The sequence below is a fragment of the Phyllostomus discolor genome, chromosome 2 (genome assembly GCF_004126475.2).
Source record: "Phyllostomus discolor isolate MPI-MPIP mPhyDis1 chromosome 2, mPhyDis1.pri.v3, whole genome shotgun sequence".
In the NCBI taxonomy this organism is placed as follows: Eukaryota; Metazoa; Chordata; class Mammalia; order Chiroptera; family Phyllostomidae; genus Phyllostomus; species Phyllostomus discolor.
Genome location: NC_040904.2, coordinates 35,109,654 through 35,136,378, shown reverse-complemented (window position 1 = coordinate 35,136,378; position 26,725 = coordinate 35,109,654). Strand labels below are relative to the sequence as shown.

General features: G+C 33.4%; 1 protein-coding gene across 1 annotated transcript in view; it reads right to left on the bottom strand.

Annotated features, from left to right (window-relative positions):
• The window catches only part of ECT2 (epithelial cell transforming 2), a 51,823-nt gene extending 25,501 nt beyond the window's left edge, over positions 1 to 26,322 (bottom strand). Inside the window, 21 exon segments of the mRNA XM_028504849.2 lie at positions 594 to 675; positions 3,754 to 3,850; positions 4,742 to 4,852; positions 7,269 to 7,337; positions 8,373 to 8,492; positions 12,157 to 12,293; positions 16,001 to 16,094; positions 16,096 to 16,224; positions 17,408 to 17,470; positions 17,567 to 17,582; positions 17,584 to 17,680; positions 17,804 to 17,934; positions 19,254 to 19,327; positions 20,610 to 20,717; positions 21,709 to 21,798; positions 22,784 to 22,966; positions 25,337 to 25,395; positions 25,398 to 25,425; positions 25,506 to 25,585; positions 26,192 to 26,297; positions 26,299 to 26,322. Coding sequence (XP_028360650.1) covers positions 594 to 675; positions 3,754 to 3,850; positions 4,742 to 4,852; positions 7,269 to 7,337; positions 8,373 to 8,492; positions 12,157 to 12,293; positions 16,001 to 16,094; positions 16,096 to 16,224; positions 17,408 to 17,470; positions 17,567 to 17,582; positions 17,584 to 17,680; positions 17,804 to 17,934; positions 19,254 to 19,327; positions 20,610 to 20,717; positions 21,709 to 21,798; positions 22,784 to 22,966; positions 25,337 to 25,395; positions 25,398 to 25,425; positions 25,506 to 25,585; positions 26,192 to 26,297; positions 26,299 to 26,322 — 1,898 coding nt within the window.
• Between the last annotated feature and the right edge of the window lie 403 nt (positions 26,323 to 26,725).

The window sequence follows — 26,725 nt, the reverse complement described above, 5'->3', positions numbered from 1 at the left end:
AACAATACCAACCTTCTTCTCGATTCTAATCGTAATAGTCAGAAAAGATCATTTCTGATCAGGACTATGCCTAGAAGTTTATAACAATCAAGGCCCTAAGTCAATTTTATTGAGTTTATGCCTTTCTTACATCTACAACCAACCCCGACAATTTAATCCCTTAAAATTCAAGGTAAGAAACAAAAAGCTAAAAGTAAAGTGAAGAGAGTACGATAAACATTTTATTTTTATTTCACTACTGTCAAATTCCCAAGATAAATGTGGGCAGTTTATATGAATATGAAGATAAAAATAAACTATGAATAGAGACATATGAAGAAAATGTCTATTAGTAAATTATAACATTTTCAATTTTGCAAACCATTGCTATTCCCTGTGCATAATAGTTTAATAGTTTAAGAAATAAATGTTTTTGATTAATCAATATTTTCTTATAATACTCTCATTTTAATGTGTAACTACACTATTAGAAAAATAGCTTCAATATTTTACAAATATTTGTTGACATTCTTCTCTCCATTTATGACTCTAATTGTTCTATCAGTTCCATTCTAAATCCAAGGAAGAATGAAAAATTGAAAAAATGCACTTACGTCATTACCTCCCTTAGTGATTCAATAGCATTTTCTAGAGTGCTTTTGTCAGGATTTTCCTCAGCTGTATGCTTCTTAAGGTCTGTAATGATAAAATGGTTTTTTCCATGATTAACAAAAATGTAGTGGTTTTCCCTCTAAGATTTAAAAACACTGTATAGCCTACAGCCATACCACCCTGAACGCACCCAATCTCCTCTGAAAAATGCTGTCAAGGAGAGTATAAGATGTCCTCTGCAACATCTCCAAATGTGTCAACATCTTAATCATAGGGATGCCCGAAGGACAATAACAGCAAAATTGAAAACTTACTTGAAAAAATAATGAGAAAAAAAAAAAAAAACTTCCCTAATTTGATAAAGGAAATAGACATACAAACCCAGGAAGGACAGGAAGTCCCAAAGATATTGGACCCAAAGATGTCCACACCAAGACACATCATAATTAACATGCCAAAAATTAAAAATCAAGAGAGAGCCCTGGCTGGTGTAGCTCAGTGGATTGAGCACAGACTGTGAACCAAAGGGTCACCAGTTCGATTCCTAGTCAGGACACATGCCTGGGTTGCAGGCCAGGTCCCCAGTGGGGGGTCACATGAGAGTCAACCACACATTAATGTTTCTTTCCCCCTCTTTCTCCCTCCCTTCTCCTCTCTCTAAAAATAAATACATAAAATCTTAAAAAAAAAAAAAGATCAAGAGAGAATCTTAACACATTTCCTACCACTAGCTCACGAGTTTTTTCTCCTGTTTTGAGCACCTCACTTCACAAACAAAAATGAAGTATAAACAGTTTCTGCTATCAGAAGAGTCTCACAAACAATGGGAAGACAAAGAAACAATTCCCAAATGAAAGGAAAGGAGGAAGCCTCAGAAAGAATGCTAAATGAAATAGAGGCAACTCAACTATCAGATACTGAGTTCAAAGCAATGATTGTCAGGAAGCTCAATGAGCTCACAATGAGATACCAGAAACTACAGGGAAGCTACAATGAGCTCACTGCAAACTCTATCAACATGAAAAAGGAAACAGAAACTATCAACAAGGGCCAAGAGGAAATGAAGGACAGTTTCTGCTTTCGGTGGCCTCAGAGACTGGATAATGAATGACAATAATGAAGGCCCTCCAGAACCAGAGACAAATCTGTCCAGCCCTTCCCCTGGGGGTACAAGGAGAGCACCTTGTAAAGATCCACCCAAAAGGTTGTCAGGTGATATGAAGCAGCATGCACCTACGTGTATTCCATCGAGTGGAAAGAAAAAATTTCCTATAAGAGCCTGCAGAGTTTATGCCGCCCATGGAAAAAAGGAGTGAATCTAGATACTTATGTAAATTTTGTTTGGTCCCTCTTCATAGAGGAAAATGTTTTACGCAGTACCATACATTAAAAAAATACTAGGAACTTTAATTGTTTAATTAGTTGTTTAATTTTTTTGTAAATAAAAATGTTATAATTATTGAAAAACAACACCTAAAGTGCATTATGATATGTAGTTATGATGATTTAAATAACATGCAGTTTGCCCAAAAACGTGTGGTCCCTGACGTATGTCTTAGAGATTTCTAAGAGGTACACAATGTGTTAAGAGCCACAAGAGAAAAGCAAAGTTACCTACAAAGGAGTTCCTGTAGGACTGTCAGCTGATTTCTCAAAAGAAACCTTACAGGCAAGAAGGGACTAGCAAGAAGTATTCAAAATGTTGAAAAGCAAGGACCTACAACCAAGATTGATCTATCCAGCAAAGCTATCATTTAGAATGGAAGGGCAGATAAAGTGCTTCCCAGACAAGTCAAAGCTAAAGGAGTTCATCATCACCAAGCCATTACTATATGAAATGTTAAAGGGACTTATTTAAGAAAAGGATGATGATCAAAGCTATGAACATTAAAATGGCAACAAATTCTCAACGATCAACAATTGAATCTAAAAATACAAATTAAGCAAACAAGCAGAACAGGAACAGAATCACAGATATAGAGATCATTTGGGGGGTTATCAGCTGGGAAAGAGAAGGGGGAGAATGAGGGAAAAGTTGCAGGGATTAAGAAACATAATGGTGAGTACAAAATAGAGAGGGGGATGTTAAGAGTAATAAAGGTAATTGAGTAACTAAAGAACTTATATGCATGAACCATGGACATGAACTAAGGGGGGATGGGGTTTGCGTAAGGGAATGGGAGTACTAGGCAGATGAGGACAAAAGGGAGAAAACTGGGACAAGTGTAATAGCAAAATCAATAAAATATATTAAAAAAATGAAGAGAAGAAAATCATTATATCAGCTAATAATTCTAAACTACATTACATAAACTTAAAGAGAACAAAAATTTTCCATTTTTAAGCTACTACTATAATTTATGTTAACCCAGATATTTTAAGAAAATAGATTAAAAACAGGTTAAACAGTTACAAATTTAGCCTCCTTGTTAGCTATACATCCTCCTGTAGTTAAGGTCTGAGAATCAAAATGCTTTATTACAGACTTATTCCTGTCTGTAATTTAGTTTTCATACTTAAATTTTTTTAATAATATAAAAACTGACACTGTCCTAAACATGATCACTTCCTTAGTCAGCTAAATTTATAGATACGCTTGCCTTTTACTGCAGGCAAAACGTATTCATAAAAATTAACTCCCTGCTGTAAAACTCCCTTGCATTGATACCTGCAGTTTAACTCCTAAAATAAATGAATGAATGTTTCAAGAGTGTTCTGCACAATCTAAGAAAAGAAAAGTAAGCACAAGACCAAGTATACAAAATTTTACTATGATTTGAAAAAGAACCAAATAACTTGCGACATATGAATCACCTCTTGCCTTGTGATATTTTTGGGTGAATGGTATGTTTACATAAGTATAAAATGATTTTAAATTAGTGATACACCATGAAATGTAAGAAGACTTTTAGTGGAGAGATAAAAAGTGCAATACTAGTCAATATAATCGATATGAGAAAAAATAAAGCATTTTAAGCCAGACTAAGTTTTTGTAACACAAGTGATTAAGATTATCCATAAAGATGTTATGTATGTAAAAGATATAAACTTTAAATGCTGAAATCTAAGAAAACTATCAAAACAAAAATGTTTCCAATTTTTTAGAACAAAACCTTTCCATTAAATCATCCAAAGTGGTTTGAAAAGCAAATAGGCAAGTACCATTCAGAAGTAACCCAATGCTGGGTAACCTCTGTACTGGTCGGATAAGGAGTTCAACAAGGCTTTGCCGTCCACATTCTGGTTTAGCTTGGTTTATCTGAAAGAAATTAATTTATTAAACAATTTTTAACAAATGTTCTCTACAAACACTAAACACCCTACATTTATCAGATTATACCTGATCATTGGTACCCTGATGACTAATTGCAGAGGTGGGGTGGCAGTTGTTCATTCGGTGGCAGATTAATGTAGCTAAAACATCTTCCAAGGCCTGAACTGACCTCCTGGCCAGCCAAGCATTAACATCTCAACCAGACAGTGAGTTCCTCTACACACTACTATGTATTTCATCTTAAGCTACTCTTAAATCTATATCATTCACAAGAAAAAATATTTTAAAATTAATTATTCTATCCTGACTGGTGTAGCTCAAGTAATTGGGTGTCGTCCCACAAACTGAAAGGTCTCCTGATCAATTCCCGGTCAGAGCACATGCCTGGATTGCAGGCCAGGTCCCCAGTTGGGGGTATGTGAGAGTCAACCAATCAATGTTTCTCTCACACATCAATGTTTCTATCTCTCCTTCCCTTACCCCTCTCTAAAAACAAATAAATAAAATCTTTTTAAAAATATTAATTATGCTGACACCATTGGAGAAACCAAATAAAGCATTGATAAGGGGGGATAAATCACTAAAGGCAAACAAAATCTCCCTGAAAATTTTTAGGTGTTTGAGAACTAAAACATGAATAACTTAAAAAATAATAATCACCAAATACATTCTTATTCACTCAGCCGACTCTTGGACTTTGCTACCTAATATGTCAAACCTTCAGAAGCTAAACATCACTGCCACTCTCAGGTACAGCTAAAGTTAACAGATAACATCAAGGTGTCCTTACATGCATACACTTTTACTAAAAGCATAATTTTAATAAATTCCTTCAGATATTATTCTCAGATTTTTATTTAAAAGAATGTATATTACCTTCAGAAAAGCATGAAATCTTGGTTTCTGTTTTTCACATTTAATAATTGTTTCCTTGCTCATTTCAAAGAAGTTTACAAAGGGAGGGTAGGTTTTTACCAAATCTTTTGACTAGGAAGAAGAAAAAAAAAAAACATTAATTTGTAATGTATTTCACCCTTACACAATGAAACTTAAAATCAATAATCAATAGTCACAATCTGACATAATTGAAGGCAAAAGTTTATAAGTTTCTTCTCATATTAAATAAACTTCTCACTAATGAGTGAGTTAATTGCTAAACGAAATGCATCAACTGACACATAATGGCCTAGAACCTGAAAAATAAAGACTGGGAAGAAACAAAAGTATATTTTTGTTTAGCTTATTGTACTGATATAAGTACTACAAGTTTAAAAACATCTATACATTAATTAACAACAAAGAAGCCAAGAACATATAATGGAGGAGGAATCTACAATAAATGGTGTTGGAAAAACTTGACAGCCCCATGCAAAAGAATAAAACTAGACTACAATCTTATACCACTTACAAAAATTAACTCAAAATAGGTTAAAGACTACAATGTAAAACCTGCAACTATAAAATTCCTAGAAGAGAACACAGGAGGTTAAACTCTTTAACATGGGTCTTCGCAGTATTTTTCAGGATCTGACTCCAAAGGAAGGGAAACAAAGCAAAATGAACTGGGATTACATCATTCTAAAATGCTTCTGCACAGTGAAGGAAACCATCATCAAAAGGCAACTACCAAATGGGAGAAGATAGTTGCCAATCATACACCCAATAAGGGCTTAATATCCAAAATAAATAAAGAAATCATAAAATTCAACAACAAAAACCTGATTTAAAAAAGGACAGGAGAGAAAACTATACTTGAACAATGATTAAAATAAAAAAAATAAATAAAAAATAAAAAAAAGGACAGGAAAATCTGAATAGACATTTTCCCAAAGAGGACATACAAATGGTCAACAGCACATGAAAAGATGCTTGATATCACTAAATATGAAAAAAGTGAAAAATAAAGCCACAAGGAGATATCAACTCACACCTGTTAGAATAATTATTATTAAAAGTACAAGAAACAACAAGTGTTGGAAGGATGTGGAAAAAAGGGAACCCTGTACACTGCTGGTGGTACTGTTAAGTGGTACAGCCACTATGTAAAACAGTATAGAGATTCTTCAGAAAACTATGAATAGAACTACCATATGATCCAGGAATTCCACTTCTGGGTAATTTATCCACAAAATCTGAAAGCACTAATTTAAAAGGTATGTGTACCCCTACATTCACTAAAGCATTATTTACAATAGTTAAGATGTAGAAACAATCTAAGTGTCCATCAACGGATGAATGGATAAAGGTGTGGTGTTTTTATATATATATAAATATATATAATAAATATATATAAATATATATAGTGAAATAGTATTTAGCCATAAAAATATTAAATCTTGCCATTTATAACAACATGGGTGAAACTTGAGGGTATACTGCTAAGTGAAATAAGTCAGAAAGAGAAAGACAAATACCATATTATTTCACTCACATGTGGACTCAAAAAAACAAAAGAGAAATAAAACAAAAATAAAATCATAGATACAGAGAACAGATCAGTGGAAAGGGGCTCGCGGGGGTAAGCAAAAGGAAAGAAGAAGTCAATGGCATGGTGATGTATAATAACTAAACTTTTGGTCATCACTTTGTAACTGTATATAGATGCTGAATTATAATGCTGTATACCTGAAACTTGTATAACAAAAAAAGTTTATAAATTCAGAATATAGTAATTAGAATTAATTTATGCAGAACATAAGAACATGCTATTATTTTTTGAAGGACCCAAACCACCATTACAAGATTAATTATATTATCCAAAAATGCAAACAAGAAAATGAAAACTGTCTTGTCTAATTGAGGAAACTAACAGGTATCAAAAAGATGTATGAGAATAATTTGCATATTTGTAATTCACAACCAACCAGGAAAAAATATATAAGAACATATATGGTAAGGGTAGAAGTTAGAAGGCCTCGGAAAACAAAAGCAAATGTGCCAGAACCCAAGGCACTGAAACTTATAAATCATATTTTAAAAGACTGAAATAAATTTATAAATACTATTCACAGAACCTCATTCAAAATAAATTTATTTCGAAACTTAAGCTATGTTGTTCTTACACTAAAGAGAAGCAGTTCATTAGAAGCTTTTATGAAGAGTAGACACAATGGCAATAAAAAGGAGTATCAACTAAGGAAAAGTAAGAAAATTTCCAAAAAATCATTAATATGGCCATTTGTGAAGGGCAAATAACTTGATACATAGGAAAACGACTATAGTACAGTATAACAATTACTGTTCTTAATGATGACCCTGAGCTACTGAAAGAATTAAATTTTATTTTTTAAATACAATGATATCGAGCTTATAAAAGCTCTCACATTTAAACAGGTAACTTTCATTTCCTGCCAATCCTTTATGATACAATACTTTAATCTGAAAACTTAAAAAAAATACTTACATATTTAAGGAAGATATCACCAATGCTTTTGCTCTCATCCCAATTAACAATAAGATCTTCAAGATCATCCTGAAAGAGCACAAATTAAATCATTTAAGACTGAACTTGACAATGCCTTAAACATTTTTTAATATTTTTCAAGATATTTGTTACAAGGTACTTTACATAGTGTCTTAATTGGATGTGCAGAACAGTAACACAGTCTTTCTCCTTAACAAGGAATTAACTTGAGAAAAACATGCTCTGAAAAAATCATTAAGAAAATACAGAGTAGCCCTGGCCTGGTAACTCAGCTGGTTAGAGCACTGCCCCATACACCAAGGTTGTGGTGTCGGTGCCCAGAGTACATATAAGAATCAACCAGTGAAAAATGGATATGGGTGGAACAACAAAATCAATGTTTCTCACCCCTGCCTACCTCTCAAACAAATAAAAAAAAACACAGAGTATCAAGTCAATAATAAGACTAAGCCTAACTTTTCATTATGATGTAACTGTTCAACATCTTTTATTAACTATAAAGCTGACTGGCATTATTTATTATAGAAACTACTTTCATTCCTGCTGCTCAAATACCACACAGAAAAAAATAAGAGAAAGTAGAGATAAGTTACTTATAAGAGTTCAGCTAATCCTGCCCAAAACTTAACAATGAAAGAGTCATACATGAAAATCATGGGTCCTTCACTAATAAAAAATTTAAAAGAACAGCATTGTCTTACATACTTTTAGCACTTATCTAAATACAGAGAATCAAATGAAATGAACTATAAGTCCCTTTCAGCTTCATAGTTTTTCAAACAAACCAAAGGACAACCAAAATTCTACAACCCCAGAGGGACAATGGTAGAAAAATAGTACTGGCAACCACATGGCTCTAGGAGAAAACTTTGTATGGTCTTAATTCCTTATTTTCAGGATTAATTGAAATAAAAAAACAACAACAACAACAACAAGCAAACAACATTAACAATGCACTGGAGCAAAAGACAAATCAGAAGTTTTAGACACAAAATTTATTTAGCTAATCAGGACTTGAAAAAATCTTAATAAATATACATAACTGAAAATTAATTACTATGAACCTAATGTATACAAATTTACCTTTATCTTACTGTGCACATCAAAGATATCTGGTATACTACCAAAAATAGTCTTAATCTCTTCCGGTGCAAGGATAGGCCCACCACGTTGTCCTTCTTCTTCCAATGGTACCTGAAATAACTAAAAGGTCAGGGGTGAGGGGGTAAAAAACATTAGTTTAGGTAGATTGCATGTTGGGGGGAGTGGGGAAGCTAACACACAGACAGATAAAGGGGAGACGAGATGTTAATGAAAAAATTTTTTAAATACTTCTATTTGAGATCTTTTTCCAACATTTTCTATTAATTTATATATCTGTATATATGTATATACTCTTACAATAAAATGTTATGTCAGAATCTAATCAAAATTTGTCACACAGTTCTAAAAATCATTAAAATTGTTAGTTAGTACAAGAGTAATTTCTATTTTTATTCAAGTTACTAAAGAAGAAAACAGTTAGTTATTCCAGACTTAATATAAGTACTAAATGTTTTTAAATAGTAGGCACAGTACCTTGGTTTAGGAAAAAGAGACTAGATTTGAAGACCTGCCTATATCAATATATATATAAAAAAAAAAAAAGATAAATAGCTCCTAGAACTAACATGTGCACATAGAAAAGTCAGAGGATACAAGGTCAGCATGCACACATGCAGGAAGGACACAGACACATCAATCATATTTCTATATACCAGTAATGTACAAAGGAAACCAAAATTTAAAAAGTATCATGCATGATAAAAAAGAAAAATACTTAGGCATAAATATATAGCAGGTCCTCAAATAATATCATTTCATTATAATATTGGTAAGATGCCATGAACTTTGAACTTAACTATTATTTATATCAATTACTTTATGGTAAAATTGGTTTTATTATATGTTGTATTGCTTAAAGTCGCAGAACCTATTGATGATGTTAAGGGAGGACTCTATGATAAAACATATACATGATGCTGAAAACTAAGGATACTAATCAAATAAGACCTAAGTAAATGAAGAAATATATGGTTATGGATTGAAATATTCAACACAGGAAAAAAGTGAATTCTCCCCCAAGATACTCCATGGATTTAACCAAAACCTATCAAAATTCAAGACATTTTGTAAATAAAGAAAACAGAGTTCTAAAAATGTATATGGAAAGGCAAAGGAACTTCTTAGTATAAACAGCAGTATTCAAGACTATGTGGTATTGGAAAAGGGAGAAACATGTAAGATCAATAGCAGAGAACAGAGTTTGAGTACAAATCCACACAAATATGAAGTAATTTTTGACAAAAGTACAAAAGCAATTCAGTGGAGGAAGGTTAATTGTTCAACAAATGTTATTAGAACACCATTTGCCATAGGCAAAAAACTAAACCCTCAAAGTGAACCAAGTTACCTTTCTGAAATGCAAGTCAGATTAATATCACATTCCTCTTGTATAGCTTACAGATGACAGCACACTAAACAACAGCCTTCACTGGCATGGCCCAGGCAGTTTTATCTCAACTCTCACTGTATCCATACCCCATCCCCTATCCAGGTCCCCTTATACCACTCTAAACTCTAATCTCCCTTTAGACTACTGTAGATACCATGACGAATACATTATCTTCAGTCATCTGTATTATTTGCAAAATCTCAAATACATTTCCCACCCATATTCTTTGCATGTACCAATCAGACTCAAATTTAAAATCCAGTCCAACTTTTTCCTTTATGATGCTTTCCCAATACTCAACCTATCAAGAATTTCAATGCAACGCCTTTCCTAAGGTGAAAGAGAAGTAAAACTCACCTTACAAATCTCCAAATATCTTAACTAAACCTTCTCATGATACCTGTAACCTTCCACTAATATTACAATTTGGTATATATATTCTAGTTCCTCTTCCAGTCTATGTTCCTTTAAAATAAAAATGGTCTTTAACTCCTGGCACAACATTAATTTAAAATATTATTATAAATTTTTCTAATATTCTGGAACAGTTTATATTCTTCCATATTATATTTTATTCCGGATACTCACTTAATTTGAGGGTTAAGTTAAAATCAAGTTATTCCAAATTCAATTTCAGAAAACAAAAAGAATACATCAGTCCTAAAATAAAGTTCCTAGAAAACACTATCATACATTTCAACCACAATCTCTTAAATAAAACCTTAGGTGAGGTTATACTAAGTTGTATGAAATTTTGTCTATAGTTTAATCATTCCAAGGGCTTTATTAAAAAGGGGTTCTGGTGAATTTAATTTATATTCAAATTATAATTCTGAAGCTCCAATGCATTTACCATGGTGTAAAAGGATTTACATTTCTAGGAAATAAATGCAACCAAAGTACATGAATAGTATATACTGAAAAGATAGTCTGCTACTCAACTACATTTTGGCTGACTACAAAAACTTAAACAAGAAAGTCATCCAAGTATGATATTTTCCTTGAGGAAGAAGAGAAACACTGACTTAAAACAAGTAAAGTTTAATACAGCTGAAGGCCTCATAAAACCTTGATTACTGGTACACAAATTAACTGTGAAAAATAACCTCTTTCTTCATTAATACCAAGAAAGAAGTCTTTCCATCTCTTATCTTATTTTTTTCTTTTCTTTTTTTTTTTTAAGATTTTATTTTATTTTCAGAGAGAGGGGAAGGGAGGGAGAAAAGGAGAGAAACTTCAATCAGATGCCTCTCATGCACCTCCAACTGGAACCTGGCCTGCAACCCAGGCATGTGCCCTGGCTGGGAATTGAACCAGTGACCCTTTGGTTGGCAGGCCAGTGCTCAATCCACTGAGCCACACCAGCCAGGGCCATCTCTTATCTATTTATCATCATTATCATCTTTCTATTCAAAGACAAGTTTGATGGCATAAACTTTATTTTCCTGACAAACTATCTCCTTCATTACCTAAAACAAATGTATTCCTTCTTTCTACAGATTCCAAAATAATTATGTCCTATTATTATGTCTTTCAGAAACTTGAATTTCAATTTACTCCTTAATATATTCTTCATCTCATATTACAAGAATTCATTAGAATTGTTTTCCTTCAGAAATAACTTCATAGTACATGTTAATAGTGGTAAGCTGTGAATTAACATTTGACCAATCCCTGCGAAGTTTAAGAAAACTTGACATATGAAAGGATTTTTTAAATTACTGATATCCATATTGTTATACCTCATTCCTATTGCTTTGCCACATATGTACAGTACTACCTAAAGTGATGACTCATGCACTTTCAGAAAAAGTTATCTACCACTTCTAAATATAAATAAATCCAGTGTCTTGAAAAGGAACCTGCAAAGTTCTGAATTAAACTAGGCCCCCTCTATGATTATCTAATCAGGATCCTTTTCTCTTTAAAGTCACTCTAAAAAATGGTGCCATTACTGCTTGAATAAAAGCTCACCCTGGTTGGTGTGGCTCTGTGGATTGAGTGACAGCCTGTGAACCAAAAGGCTGCCAGTTCGATTCCCAGACAGGGCACATGCCTGGGTTGCAGGTCAGGTTCCTAGTTGGGAGAGTGCAAGAGGCAACTGAGCCAATGTATCTCGCACATATTGATGTTTCTCTCCCTCTTTTTCTCCCTCCCTTCTCCTCTCCCTAAAAGTAAATAAATAAAATCTTTAAAAAAAGAAAAAAGCTACCATTATAGTTATGGTATTTTCGTAACAGCAGTTTTTGCCACTTTCATTTTTAATATCTATGCCAAATTCTATGCTTATGTAATTTTTCTTCTAAGACAATCTCTCTTATATTTTTTACTTAGTAACACTGGAGCAGAAATCATTTTGCAACCAACTCTTACCTGAATAATTGTGGCCAGTATATTTACATAATTACTTTCAGTCTGATAGAGCTCTTTTGCAACTTGCCACCTGGCTGACTGCTTTGAAAGAACAGGAGTGGAATTTTGGGAAGGCTTAGTACAAGACTTTGGTGTTTCTAAAAGGTAAAAAAGGAGGAGTGATTTAAAATGCAGGCCAGATACAAGTACCAAACATTGCACAGATTTAACAGAAAAAGGGAAGAATACCAATTCTTATAAATATAACACCATACAGATATTCACTGAAGTAAAATTTCTTAAAATGAGATCAGAAAAAAACTGTCAAAAATATCAATGACTCCAAATTGACAGACATTTCACTATTAGCCTGCACTCTTTGAAAATGTCAAGGTCATTAAAAACAAAGACTGAGGAACTATTCCAGATTAGAAGAGGCTAGAGAAAGATTACGTAACCTATAATCCTAGGTTGGATCCTGGACCAGAAAAAAAAAAAACTTTTTTCTTTTGCTAGAAAGGACATTAGGACATTAATGGAACAACTCATAAAATTTGAAGGTCTATGGAGTAGATTATAGTATTAATGTTAATTTCCTAGTTAATATAAGAAATGTCCCCACATTTTGGGGAGTACAAATTTAAGTATTTAGAGGTAAAGGCATAGCATATCTGTAACGTACTCTTAAAACTCTGCAGATGTTAAAAATGTATGGGTGGAGAGAGACACAGAAAGAAGACAAACGAACGAACAAATGAATGATATTAAAGCAAACATAGTAGAATATTTCCACTTGAGAATCTGAGTAGAGAGTTCAGAAAACTTTGTATTATTTTTGCCATATTTTTGCAATCTGAAATTATTTCAATATAAAAGCTTAAATAAAATGAAAAGCAACATGTAGAAACATTTAAGTTAAAAAAGAGAAAGATATTACTATGATTACACAATTACAATAACAAAACTTTTTATGTGTGTATACACGCGCACACGTGTGTGTATAAAGAGGGAGACAGACAGACACTCCCTTAAAAAAATAAAACCCTAAAATCAACGGCAAATTCTGTTAGTTCAAGTATCCAGTCCAGCCAAAACTACAGAGAGTATGCATTCATATATTTTACATGTATTAAAAAATTTTTAAAGAAACTTTATAAAAAGCCTAAAATATATTTTCCTACTATCAATATGGTTAGTATATTTCAACATTATATACAGAATCTCCTAACAGAAAGTTTTACAATAAGAACAGGAATATATAACATAAAAATAGAAAGACATGAAGACACTATATAGTCCCAGCACACCAATTTTACTGAATAAAAAATAATTTGAAGCATATTAAAACAAGTATATGTACTATAGAGTTTTGAATGCTTCGGAAGATAACAGACTTTCACAGAATTCCTCACTTGCCTTATTTCAGGTTACTGTCACCAGACTGAGAAGCCTCTGCCATTAAGGGATATTTTTTTGGGCGGCGGGGGGGGGGGGGAACTGATACATACTGATCTAATTTTATTACTATGTCTAGGCAGTGATCTACAAACAGGGATTGTATTATACAGTATCTAATGTATTAGTATTGTCATGTCTCATTTTTTTAGTGGTTCATTTACCTTTCCTACATCCTGTATTAGATAATCAAGCTTCAATCCTTTATAATCAGCTCTTACTACCCCATGCCCATATGTTCATAATTACAGAACCAGTAAAATTCTCAAATCTACGTATCTATCATAATTCCCTGCATAAGCACCTGACTGAACTTTTCCAAATGCCTACTGGACATTACTCCCTCAATTTAACTTGGATGTGCTCTAAAACTATCTTCTTCAAAATATAAACTTGCTATTGTTGCCGAGGTAACATTTCTCCCACTTTATACTTCACTGTCTTCTCCTCTTATTCTCTTCCTATCACTCCATTCTATCTGTATTTTCCAATGCTTCTTCTTTTCTTTCCAATCCTGATTCAGGAGCCCTATCACCTATAGTCCAAGCCACTGGATGTTACTTCATGGTCTGGCTATCTCTAAACTGCCTTCCATCTGATCATTCTTCAGAATAATCTACTACAAATAATCTATTCGATTAGTCTGGTGCTCATGAGTTTCTAATGGTCATTGTTGATGACAATATACAGTTCAGACATGGCCAACTTGATTACAAAGCCCTCTAATATTAGGACCCAATTAACCTTTCTAATTAATTATTACTTCTTCATACTCCTATTCACTATTCCCTAAAACTATATTCTCATTTCTCTTATATTCTGAAATACACCTCAGTTTTCTGGGCCTACCTTAAAATGACTTTGATTTCATGAATATTTAGTGATTACCGACCCTGTAACTAGGCACTGAGAGTACAGCAAAGAGTAAGATAGGCAAGGTTCTTTAACTACTGCTGAAAACAACAACCAGGTGATGGGTTGGCAGGAAGGAGTGGGCTTAGCATTACAGAGAACCCAACAGAATTTCTTTAAGGCAGCAAAAGCAAGTATAAATAATGTCCCTGGCTATGGATATAGTAGAAATATTCAAAGAAAAACAAAGATAGTAGGACTGAGGCTTAGAGAGTATCACTGGAGAGAACATGACACCACATGATGTCAGAGGCAGATAAGGAAGAATTACATAGGAACTTGAAAGCTATAGTATACAAAGCCACTGAATGCCTTCAGACAGAGACATGATCTAGTTTTTTTAGTTTGAGAGACCACTGTAAGTGTTACATGTACAAAGGCCAAAATGGATATATAGACCATTTAGGAGACCACTGGAATTGTCTAAGAGAGACCTCGTTTCTACAGAAAAAACAAAAGATGACAAAGGAATAGCATTGACAGTGGTGGAGAAAATCAAAAGTTCTAACTTGATTATGTTAAGTTTATGATATGATAAAGAGATATGAAGCAGGCCATTGGAGGAGGACAATAACTTTTAGAGTAATCAGCATATGTTTGTTAAAAACCATGGAATTAAATGAGATCATTTAGAGAATTAAAATAGAGAAGAAACACACAGGAATAACATTCAACATTCAGAGCTTGATATAGGAGCAAGGCAAAGGAGAATGAGAAATGAGTAATGTACAAAAGCCAAGGGGAAAAAAAACGTGTCCAGGACTAAGTAGCTGTTCATGTATTGAATAATATTGATGGCATAAAAGCGGTCATCTCCCCAGAAAGAGGCAATTTTACATAGTGGGGAGCTGGGGGGGCAGTGGAATGAAGTTCAACTGGAATGGGTTGAAAAGACAGTGAAAAGCAAGGAAACGAGACAATGGCTCTTTGAAGAGCACTCATGTGAACTGGAGAGGAGAAATGGGATAACTGAGAATGTAATGAGATCAAAGGAATCTAGAAAACACAACATATTTGTGTGCTGGCTAAAAATAAAAAAATTTGATTATCAACAGAGAAGAGTTCATTGTAGGAGCTTTCTTATCTCAATTGAGAACAAAGTGAACTCACCACTTCTGACCTCATTGGACCCATTTTCCCTATAATACACCTGTGATTTTGTTTAGCTCATGTGAAGAATCTGCTCTTTGAACATCTCTGTCACTTTCTAATGTGTTGACACTAAACAAGTTATTTCTCTAACTTCAGTCTACTGATCTGTAAAAGAGAAATAAAACCTATCTTATAAATACACAAAATACAAAAAGCACTTAGCATACAGTAGGCAATCATTAAATAGAAGCATTTCCATGTGCTTGTTCTCCTCAGCTAGAACGAAAGTAGACCTATATTTAATATTAACTATATTTAATATTCACTATAATAGAGATTTATCTATACTTTAATAATAATTCCATTCCACTAAAATGTAAAGATAAATTTTTTAAATGTGAATTACCTCCATAGTTAATGCTAGAGTCTGGTGTGTTGGAGATATCTAGGAGTGACCCTATAGAAAGGGAATGGTCAGCTGATGGGCGCTTACGGGGAGGGGAAAGATGACAGGTCTGACTCTCTTGAAAGCTGAGCCAGTGTCTCCTTCAAACGACGTCTTTTGCGATTGCTGTTTGGAGTACTTAGAGAAAGCAGTGACACTGATTTCTTGAGCTCAGGTGTATTAGCCTGTAATCAAAAGCACAAAAGCTCAATTTCACTTCCATGGTTCTTTACTGAGACAGCAACAAAAGAAAAACATATTTATGGGTCTGACAAAACCTGAATTTTGCACAATTTACAACTATATACTCTGCCAGATAATTCAGAATCTTCATAAAACACAACAGGCAGGGGACCACTGTAATTGCCTAACTGCTAGCATCTCATTCTTTTTTCTTCATAGCACTATCACCATTATATATTCATCTATAAGCTTATTACTGTCCTATTCCCTGGTTAGGACATAAACTCCCAGCAGGCAAGAACCATTCATATTTTGTTCACTGTATCCTTAGCATTTAGCACAGTGCTGAACATAGTGCTCTCCTATATCTGCCTAATAACAGTTGATTTTAAAAGCTCTTTCTCAATATCTAAAACATATTTTTAAACTTTGTTAAGAACCTAACATTAAGTCTGAAAAGAATACAATACCCACCTGCTGTTTAGATTTATAGAAATACAGTAAATCTACACCTCATCTTCAATATCTTTTCAAATTAAATCCCAAACTGAAGCAAATCTTCTCTTGGAGCCTGCTTCTATAGCTTTATGCCACATTTTGGCAAATGACAGCACTTTTTACCAAGATCCAGGATGAAGGCTGGATTTTCTTACCTACATTCTACTGGTACAGTCATTTTTTTAAAGGACGTCCTCCCCTTAATATTAAATGGCTCCCAATACTTAATAAAATCTAAACCTCTACAACATTAAAAACTTCTTAATTCTGCCCACCTAGTAAGCTTTATCTGTTAGCCTTGGTTCCCACGTTCTTTTCTAAAGCCATACTGAACTACTTGCTATTTTAATACACTTTCAAGTTTTCATATGAACTCCTACCTACAGTCTAACCTGAATGTCCTTACCAGGTTAGTCTATTAATTTGGCTCAATACTTATTGTTCATAATACCACCAGGTGTAAGTAAAGATTGACATATATGAGATTAAAATAACATCATTACATTGAGTGTTTTCACCTAAATATATAGAGACTCCTAGCCCATATTCAATTGTTCTCAAACTCCTGACGTGATGTAAAAGATGACCTATAGGCTAATTACACCATGTTCTTTCTGGGTAGAAGAGTGTCATCTTTATACAATCCGATTCACAGAACAAATGACTAAGGTACAAAAAAAAGCATACCTTTTCATATAAGTACATAGTTTCCACAGCTCGGGCATCCATTTGAATGCTTCCCCAGAACCACTAGGTGAGAAAAAGACATTTTAATTAAGAAATCAACTTATCAGAAAGCCAACAGAAGTATTTTTAGAAAACCAATCTTATTTTAGAATTACTTGCCTCTTGCTTGACACAAAAGTTTCTCTGAAGGTTCAAATGGAAGTTCTTTTACTATATTCTCTTCAACTATAAGGTGAGTGCACCTTTCATCCCCAACCGGTAAGTAGCTACCTCCTGAAGAAGAAGCATACAAACATAAAAAGGGCATACTATCTTCAAACCCAAATTTTTAAAGAGGCAAATTCACCAGGAAGTCATTAGGCAGGAGTGGGAATAAAACACATATATAAAACCTACCTTGCATTTCAGTCATCTCTTCCATATTAGTTTTTTCTTCATCTGAAAATCCAAGGAAACTTAAAATGCAATCTTGAAATGGAGGAACTTTAAATTCATTCCTGAAATCATCAACTGATGCACAGAAATCCCTAAAAACAAAACATATTCTTCTAAAACCAGTTAACTTAAATTCAACAAATCAGACACAGCAATTTATAATTCTCAAGGTTTTAGCATAATCCATTTATTGAAAATATTTTATATCTAGTCCTGAAATGTTAACAAAATTTTAACATTTTTAACAACCACCCCCCCAAAAAAGTTAAAAAAAATTGATGTGCCCTCAGTCATCCTGAATTAACTTCTGACAAAATTTGATCATAGGTAATCTTTGCAAGATTCAAATTTCTGCTCCGTACATGAAATTTTATGTGCATTCCAGGGGCTCTAGTTTTTTGTTGTTTTTTTTAATAACTAATCTGTACCATAGGATTTTTTTTTAAGATTTTATTATTTTTAGAGAGAGGGGAAGCAAGGGAGAAAGAGAAGGAGAGAAACATCAGTGTGCGGTTATTACTTGCGTACCCCCTACTGGGGCCCTGACCCACAACCCAGGCATGTGCCCTGACTGGGAATCGAACCAGTGATCCTTTGGTTCACAGGCCCACGCTCAATCCACTGAGCTGCACCAGCCAGAGCTGGCAGTTCTAGTTTTACAAAATCTTAAGCAACGAAGAAGTATAATAGCATGGAATTATAAGGTTGGAAAGCTTACAAAGGTTATGAATTGCAATCACCACTTAAAATGTAATTAAAAAAACAAAAATAGAAAAAATATATTATAATCCAAACATCCAGATGCATTTAGCTATTATTAAAATTATTACCTAATAATCTTAGAATATTTATGATAATCAAAATTATTTCACAAGATGAAGTACAAAGATAACCACAGATATCTTTCAATTTTCAATATTTCCTGATTTTTTTATAACTTTGCCCTTCCTAGCCTTTATTTCCTAAGCTACCCAAAGACTGAATTAATTTTTCGATATTATCTATGAATTTAGGGTTTGGAGCATGAGGGTTTACCTCTACAAGATAGTATGTTTAATTCACAAATTGAACTACTGAATTTTTTTTTAAGATTTATGTATTTATTTTTTAGAGAGGGAAGGGAGGGAGAGAGAGGGGAGAGAGAGGGGGAGAGAGAGGGGGAGAGAGAGAGAGAGAGGGAGGAGAGAGGGGGAGAGGAGAGAGAGGAGAGAGAGAGAGAGAGAGAGAGAGAGAGAGAGAGAGAGAGAGAGAGAGAGAGAGAATCAATGTGCGGTTGCTGGGGGTTCTGGCCTGCAACCCAGGCATGTACCCTGGCTGGGAATCGAACCTGGGACACTTTGGTTCCCAGCCCGCGCTCAATCCACTGAGCTACGCCAGACAGGGCTGAACTACTGAGTTTTTTAACACTTACTGTTCATTTCGTCTTTCCCAAGCTTTATAAATCCATTCTGGCTTCATAATTGGAGTACCCAGGCTCACAGCAATCTAAAATTATAAACATTAATTACTAATAATTTTTACTTTAAATAACTGCATTCATGGTAGTTCTAAACAATTACATACATATTTTTGCATGGTTTTAGATTATTGTTCATCTGCTTTGTAACATAATATAAAGAAAAACAGAAAAAATGTGTCAATCATACAACTTAGGTTAAAATACCATATTTTGCCATGTATAATGTGCATCCCGTGTTTTGGTCCAAACTGTCAGGGAAAAAGAAATCTTTCATTTTAATTTTTTAACTCAACTTTTGTTTATATATAAAACTGCTTATTGTGTTCCAGGGTATTATTTTGCATACAGATATCATTATTGCTTTCCAGAGTTACACTTTTAACACATAAGCATAAGTAAAAGAATTAAAAACATTTATATAGACATGGAATCAGTACTACCCAGTATTGTCCATCCTTATTTTCCCCTCACTTGAGCAAAATGTGCACATTATACATGGCAAAATACAGTAACTTTAAAACAAGTCCCATGGTGTCCAAACCATTTCCTACTTTTAATATATCTCTAAATTGATTAAATTCACCTTTATTATATTTCACTTCTACTTTCATGCTTACTATCTTGAAAGAACTGACCCCCCAAGACAGCACTACAGAAGAAAACATCTAAGTAACTAAAAACTTCAGTATGAATCTTCATACGAATCCCCATACTTCTGAAGTTCACTGCTACACATAAGAATTCAACGTTACCTAAAATACCCATTTATTCACAGGTAAGACACTGAGGAGCAGGAAACAGAGAGACAGATAGTCTCGGTTCTGTCTAATAATCTACTCTGAGTAAATCTTACGATTTTAACCTAATAAAAGAATACTCTCTCGTGTTATTGTGAATTTTTTCACAGTTAATCTTAGAACCATTTATAAGAACAGATAGCTATGCTCTGTTCCTAGAAACACCACTTGGACAAGAGTGAAATATTGTTTCATCACTTCTCAACCCCCTCACACAATACTATAGTAACCTTTGTTAATATTATTAATCTGCCTGAAATATTATCCATCTACCAACCTCCAAAATCCTACTCATCTTTGAAGACGTAACCCAAGTTCCACTGCCACCTTCAAACCTGACACCACACTCATTTTATGATTTAAAATTTTTACTAATGTACACATAAAACAAAAATTGAATATCTGATCTTTAGTAAATTGTAGAAGAAAGAGACAAGAGTGCTATTATTAAATGCATTCCCAAATGATGCTATTCTGAAATACACAAAAATATCCAAGTTTACATACATACCCTGAATTTTTCTCCTTGAGTACAATTTGCCACCAAATGTGTAACTTTTGAATTAAAGTCTTTTCGAATAAGTCCACCCATGTGATGAACCAATGTCGCCAATCTGACCTCAAAAAGAAAAATTAAGCAACACTGACTTTATAGTTAATATAAACAAAATTTTAAACTATGTTTACAATTCACTTAGCATTTACTGAACACTTTCAATTTATAAGATACATATAAAGAATTTTTATAAAGATACAAATTTTATGGTAAAAAAATGAAGATTTGTTTGCATTATTAGCACAGGCAAAATATATATAGTGAAAAGCTAGTAAAGATGATAACAAAAACTTAGTTAATTAAAACTGGCTTTCATACAGCCTAAATATATTACTTTTTTTTTAACATGAGGTTACATCATACCAAGATTCTTTCCACAAAACTAGAGTAATACTACATTAGTTCCAACATAGAAAATTCCATAAATGAAAGAAAGAAGTTTTTATGAATTCTATAGAGCAATAAGAACTCTGTAGAGCTGAACTTGTATCACAAAATATTGCAATGTGTAAACAAAAACTTCAAATAATATGGCTGATAGGATATGAACACAAAGACAGTATAAAAAGATTAGACAATTATGAATATTTCTGTTGATTCATATGCTACCCATACTAGAAAAAATTTGTTTCTTTACAAGACTCTTCAGAATGTTTCTTCACAAAATTTAAAACCTGGTATGATAATAGTAATTTCTCCTTTAAAACTTTTAAAATGCACCCTGGCTGGCGTAGCTCAGTGGATTGAGCGCACACGGGCTGCGAACCAAAGTATCGCAGGTTCGATTCCCAGTCAGGGCACTTGCCTAGGTTGCAGGCCACGGCCCCCAGCAACCGCACATTGATGTTTCTCTCTCTCTCTCCTTCCCTTCCCTCTCTAAAAATAAATAAATAAAATCTTAAAAAAATATTATTAAAAAAATTGAAATGGTCACATTAAAAAAAAAAACAAATCTTTTAAAATGCAACCATGGTACAATTATTTTAAAAATGCCAATTTAAATTTTTTTTTGCTGGAAAATACATTTTTTGAATAGAAGTTCTGAAATACTTACTAATTCTTCCTTCTTCCTAAATCCAGCAAAGCATAGTACCAGATTCATCATGCTTGTACAATAGAGTGGACGCCATAAATATGGCAAAGGCTGCAGAATATAACAATTTTAAACCTGTGAGTTTCTTTATAGTAGAAAGGAGAATATGTTGTTCTCAACTTAACCATATTTTCCCTCTTGCCAATCAACTATCCCAATCCAAAGATTTACTTGCATTGTTCGACATGCAACAAAAAATAGCAAAAAAAGAGATTGCTGGCTTTACAATAAAAAATTTCCCATAATTCTTAAATCACATTTAATACACTTAATCTAAGCACACTTTGCAATTTACAAATTGAATATAAATATATTCAAACCTTTAGTTCCAAAATGTACTTTGTTGCATGTGAAATATTATCAACAAGGAAAGATTTGACTTCAAGCACTACTGTAAATGCTTCCAATTAAAATTAAAACAGGTCAGATATTATATATACTAGGTATACGATACATACTTGAACCAAATATGCTTCCAATTTTTGAACTAAAAAAATGGAGGTAATCAGTAAATAATTTAAACAATTTACATATATATAATTGAGACATAAATATATATTTAACTATTTACTATATGTGATTTAATTACCACCATTATGCAAGATTTTTTTTCTTAATATTGATCTTTAAAAATTTTATTTGGTTTCTGAGTTTCAGCATTTCTCAATCAAAACGAGAACTAAAGATGATGCGCTTACTAGTTTCTATAACAAAAACACAATGAGACTCAGCAATTTTAAATTAATAAGTTTCAAAATAGCAAACCAAAGCAATAAAACCAAAGAATAGAACCTAACTCTACTATAACTCTTACAAATTACAAATATAGTTTTTAGTGTTTACCTTTAAAACGTCTTAGATATTCACTACTGAAAATTACAATAGAAAGTATTAAAGGACTATTATAGTAGCTACTACTATTCCATTCTAAATATTCCATACTCTGAACAATTAGTGAAAATTTTGTTTATGAATTTCCACATATTCGTTAATAAAAATTTATCTTTGAAAAGTCATAATGAATACATTGTATTACCTTTCCTTTTTGTGCACAGTTTAATACAACAGGTGGTCCAATAACTCTAGAATTTTTCCTGTATAGCTCATTCAAAACAGGATCCTGGAAGTCCATGACTACGAATACATTTTCAAATTCTGGAGAATCCAAATTTTCATATTCTTCCACTGATTCCATCTTTACAAAGGGCATTTTAATTTCCTTGATTTTTTCCATGTAGTTATAGAAATAAAATTTATTATATAAAATTAATTCATAACTCTCTAAATAAGACCTAAAAATCAATTCAATATCAACATTTTAATTTCTATTTGTAGAAAACTTAAGTGTTAACCCTGGCTGGTGTAGCTCAGTGGATTGAGCTTGGGCTGGGAACCAAAGTGTCCCAGGTTCGATTCCCAGCCAGGGTACATTCCTGGGTTGCAGGCCATAACCCCCAGCAACCACACATTAATGTCTCTCTCTGTTTCTCTCTCTCTCCCTCTCTCTCTCCCCTCTACCCTCCCTAAAAGTAAATAAATAAAATCTTAAAAAAAAAAAGAAAACTTAAGTGTTAAGTTATACAGTATTAAACTTTATAGTGAACAGCTATTTCTTTAATTGCTTGTTGTATTTTAATATACATATCTCCATCTACATTAAGATATTAAATTTTGAACATTAATTATAATAATGGCATAAGCTTCTGGCTTAAGTCATAAATCTAGTGTGTATGTAAAATAAAAGTGATAAATTTAAGTGCACACATTTTGATAGAAGGATGCATTAGAAACATATTGCTTTTCCTTCTGACCAAGAAAATGATGACATACATATGGATCCTCTTGCACAAATTAACTGTCATTGGAAAAATAGAAAAATCACTATGGCACTTGATATCTACAAAAAGGACATTGGATTAACATAATCATTTCAGTATACATGAAGAAATTAAAAGAAAGATGTGAAATATGTAGATAGTTGCAGCTTGGCAAATATAGGATATAAAAAGGCAAGTTACTGTTTACCACTTTATACCGTACATCTAGGAAAAAGAATGAAGTTATATCTAAGTGCCTATATGACTCGTGTAAAAAGAGAACCACATAAAATTCTAAATGGGTAAATTATCTGGTTTATTTGCTAGGTTGATGTGATAGGCTGAATAGCTTACGTACTCAAGATTCATAGATACTTTAATCCACTATACCTTAGAATGTGACTGTATTTGACAGGGCCTTTCCAGGGGTAGTTAAGGTAAAATGAAGGCACATGGGTAGGCCTAATCTGACTGGTGTCCTCATAAGAGGAAATTTGGACACACAACAGATAGCAGGGATGTGCATGGATAGAAGACCATGTGAAAAGACAGCAACAAAGAGGCAGCTACCTGCAAGCCAAGGATAAAGGCCTCGGTTTAACCCAAATCTGATGATATCCTGGACTTCTAACCTTAGGAACTGTGAGAAATGTATTTTCTCACAGTTTAAGCCAGCAGTGTGCTGTATTTTGTCATGGCAGCTCTCACAAACTATTACAGCTGGTACAGAGAATTAGATATATTTCATATGCTGATTGTCAATCATTATAATTTATCATTTTGGAAATAAAGCAAGATTTTAGAATAAACATACAGTTAACGAGATAAAAAGATAAAGAATTTAAAGAAAAGAAGCATACAAAGTCTGTCCAGAAAAAGTAAGCCATTGTTAATATAATGGAACAGTTTGTGTGACATCGATGTAAACTGGCAGCTAAGGAGAGAGGACTGGAATGTGCATGCGTGAACAATGACCACTTCACTGTACTACCAGTGGAGGTGGTAGAGGCCATTGAGTGAGCCTGTGTACTGTGTGGCTATCGAATTCAAAATGACTGTGTGAATAGAGCAGTGAATCTGCATCAAATTTTGTGCTAAGCTTCCTTGGAAGCCACTCAGATGATTCAGAAGGCCACAGCTACAGGCAACTGACGATTGGCAGCTACATCATGATGAAGTGCCCATTCATGCAGAATTTTTTTGGCAAAACATCAAATCACCCAGGTGACCTGGCCCCCCTACCACCCAGATTTGGCACCCTGTGTCTTCTGACTTTTCCCAAAACTAAATCGCCTTTCAATGGGAAGAGATTTCAGACCATAGATAAGCTTCAGGAAAATATGAGGGGACATCTGACAGCAACTGGGAAAACTGTACAAGGTCCCAAGGTCCCTACTTTAAAGGGGGCTGAGGCATCATTGTCCTATGTACAATGTTGCTTGAACCTTGTATTTTCTTCAATAAATGTCTGTTTTTCATATTACATGGCTGGATACCTTCTGGACAGACCTTCTGTCTTTGTAAATGCATGATACGCCATTTAAATTTAACAATGCCAAATTACTTTATAAGGATTTCATTATTTGCAGTATATGCTATAGTTTGGGGTTTCAGAAACACCCAAATTTTAAAAATAATATAAAATTGTTTATTTATCTAGCCTCATAGAGCATTATATACCCTGTGCCTGAGAGCCAATCACCATAAATGGAATATAAGAATACAATCAAGGGAAGTGCAGCATGCCACATGCAACAAAGTGCTTGACCTACCATATTAACAACACTTTTTATTAATTTTTCATCCGGTTTTCCAGGACAACTTTCTTTATTATTACAGGGACATCCATCATTTTAATACTCTGTGGGAAAAAGACTTAAGTATGAGATTATTTATACACTAATGGAAGACGGCCTTTTAAAAAAAACTAAAACTCCATACCTTTAAGGCTTCTATAAGTTCTTCTTGATTGCCAGCTTCTTGAACCAATATCACTCTTGTTTCAACCTGAGGCATTTCTTCTATTAAAATTAGAAATGTTTAAATATGTTTACCAGGAATTAACATCAAAATCAGTAGTTCTGAATCCCTTTTTTGGCTATAACTAGTATGTTTTTCATCTTTGAGATCATAACATTGTCTAAAATTAAAATTACTGAATTCCCAGTTTATTAAAAAAAGCTTGGCAACATTTCATTTTAAGGAAAATATATTGTACCAAAGCACATAAACATCAGCACTACTCGTGGACCAAAGGAAGCATGCACTGTCTTGTATAGCTATCCTCTTCAACAATACATGCAACTTTAGAAAGGGCCCATTTACATGGTGGAGTAAGGGAAGAAGTCACTTTTCACCTAATCAGATATACTGAATATAATCTAGCTAACAATGTTACAGCTGGACTGCCTTCACATACAGAAAAAAGCAATATCCAACAAGATGACAACTTCCTCTTCAAAGTTGGGAAGCATTAATCCACACAATAAACAAAAATCTACATAGTGTAGATTCTGTCAACAAATACTAGTATCTGTACTCTAGCTTAACAGTGTTACAGTTAAGTCTTAGAAGTCTCTAGTAAGTTTAGTATTAAAATACTGATTTGGTGTTTTAAAGTACATTACCTTCAACATATGAAGTAGGTCCCAATAAGTAAGTTTTCCTTACAAGTTCGGTAACTTTAGAATCAAAAATGGAAGAGTCTGCTAAGCTTGAACTCTCAGAAGTGGATTGTTAACACACTATTGTCAGCCATTGTTTGTACTCTTCTAAGTTGGCTAAAAAAAAATAATAATAAATATGAATAAAAATACCTGAAGCAAAATGATCACTGGGCAAACAAGTATTAGAGGCTCTACTTTTACACTAAAATTTATAAAAAGCATCATCATCTGTTTTTCTTAATATTGAACCAAGAAAGTCACTCAACTTTTCTGAGCCTTATTTCCTCTCTATAAAATAAAGATACTAATACCCAGCTCATAGGATATAGTAAAAATAACAATCGAAAGTACTCAGAACATCACCTAATATATGAACACCCAAAAGGTACTCAAATATTATTTTACCTCCTTTCCTACAGCTTACAGTCAACCAACCTACTTCTTTTGCTATATTCATTTATAATACTAACTTCCCCAAATAATCTGAGTCAAAAC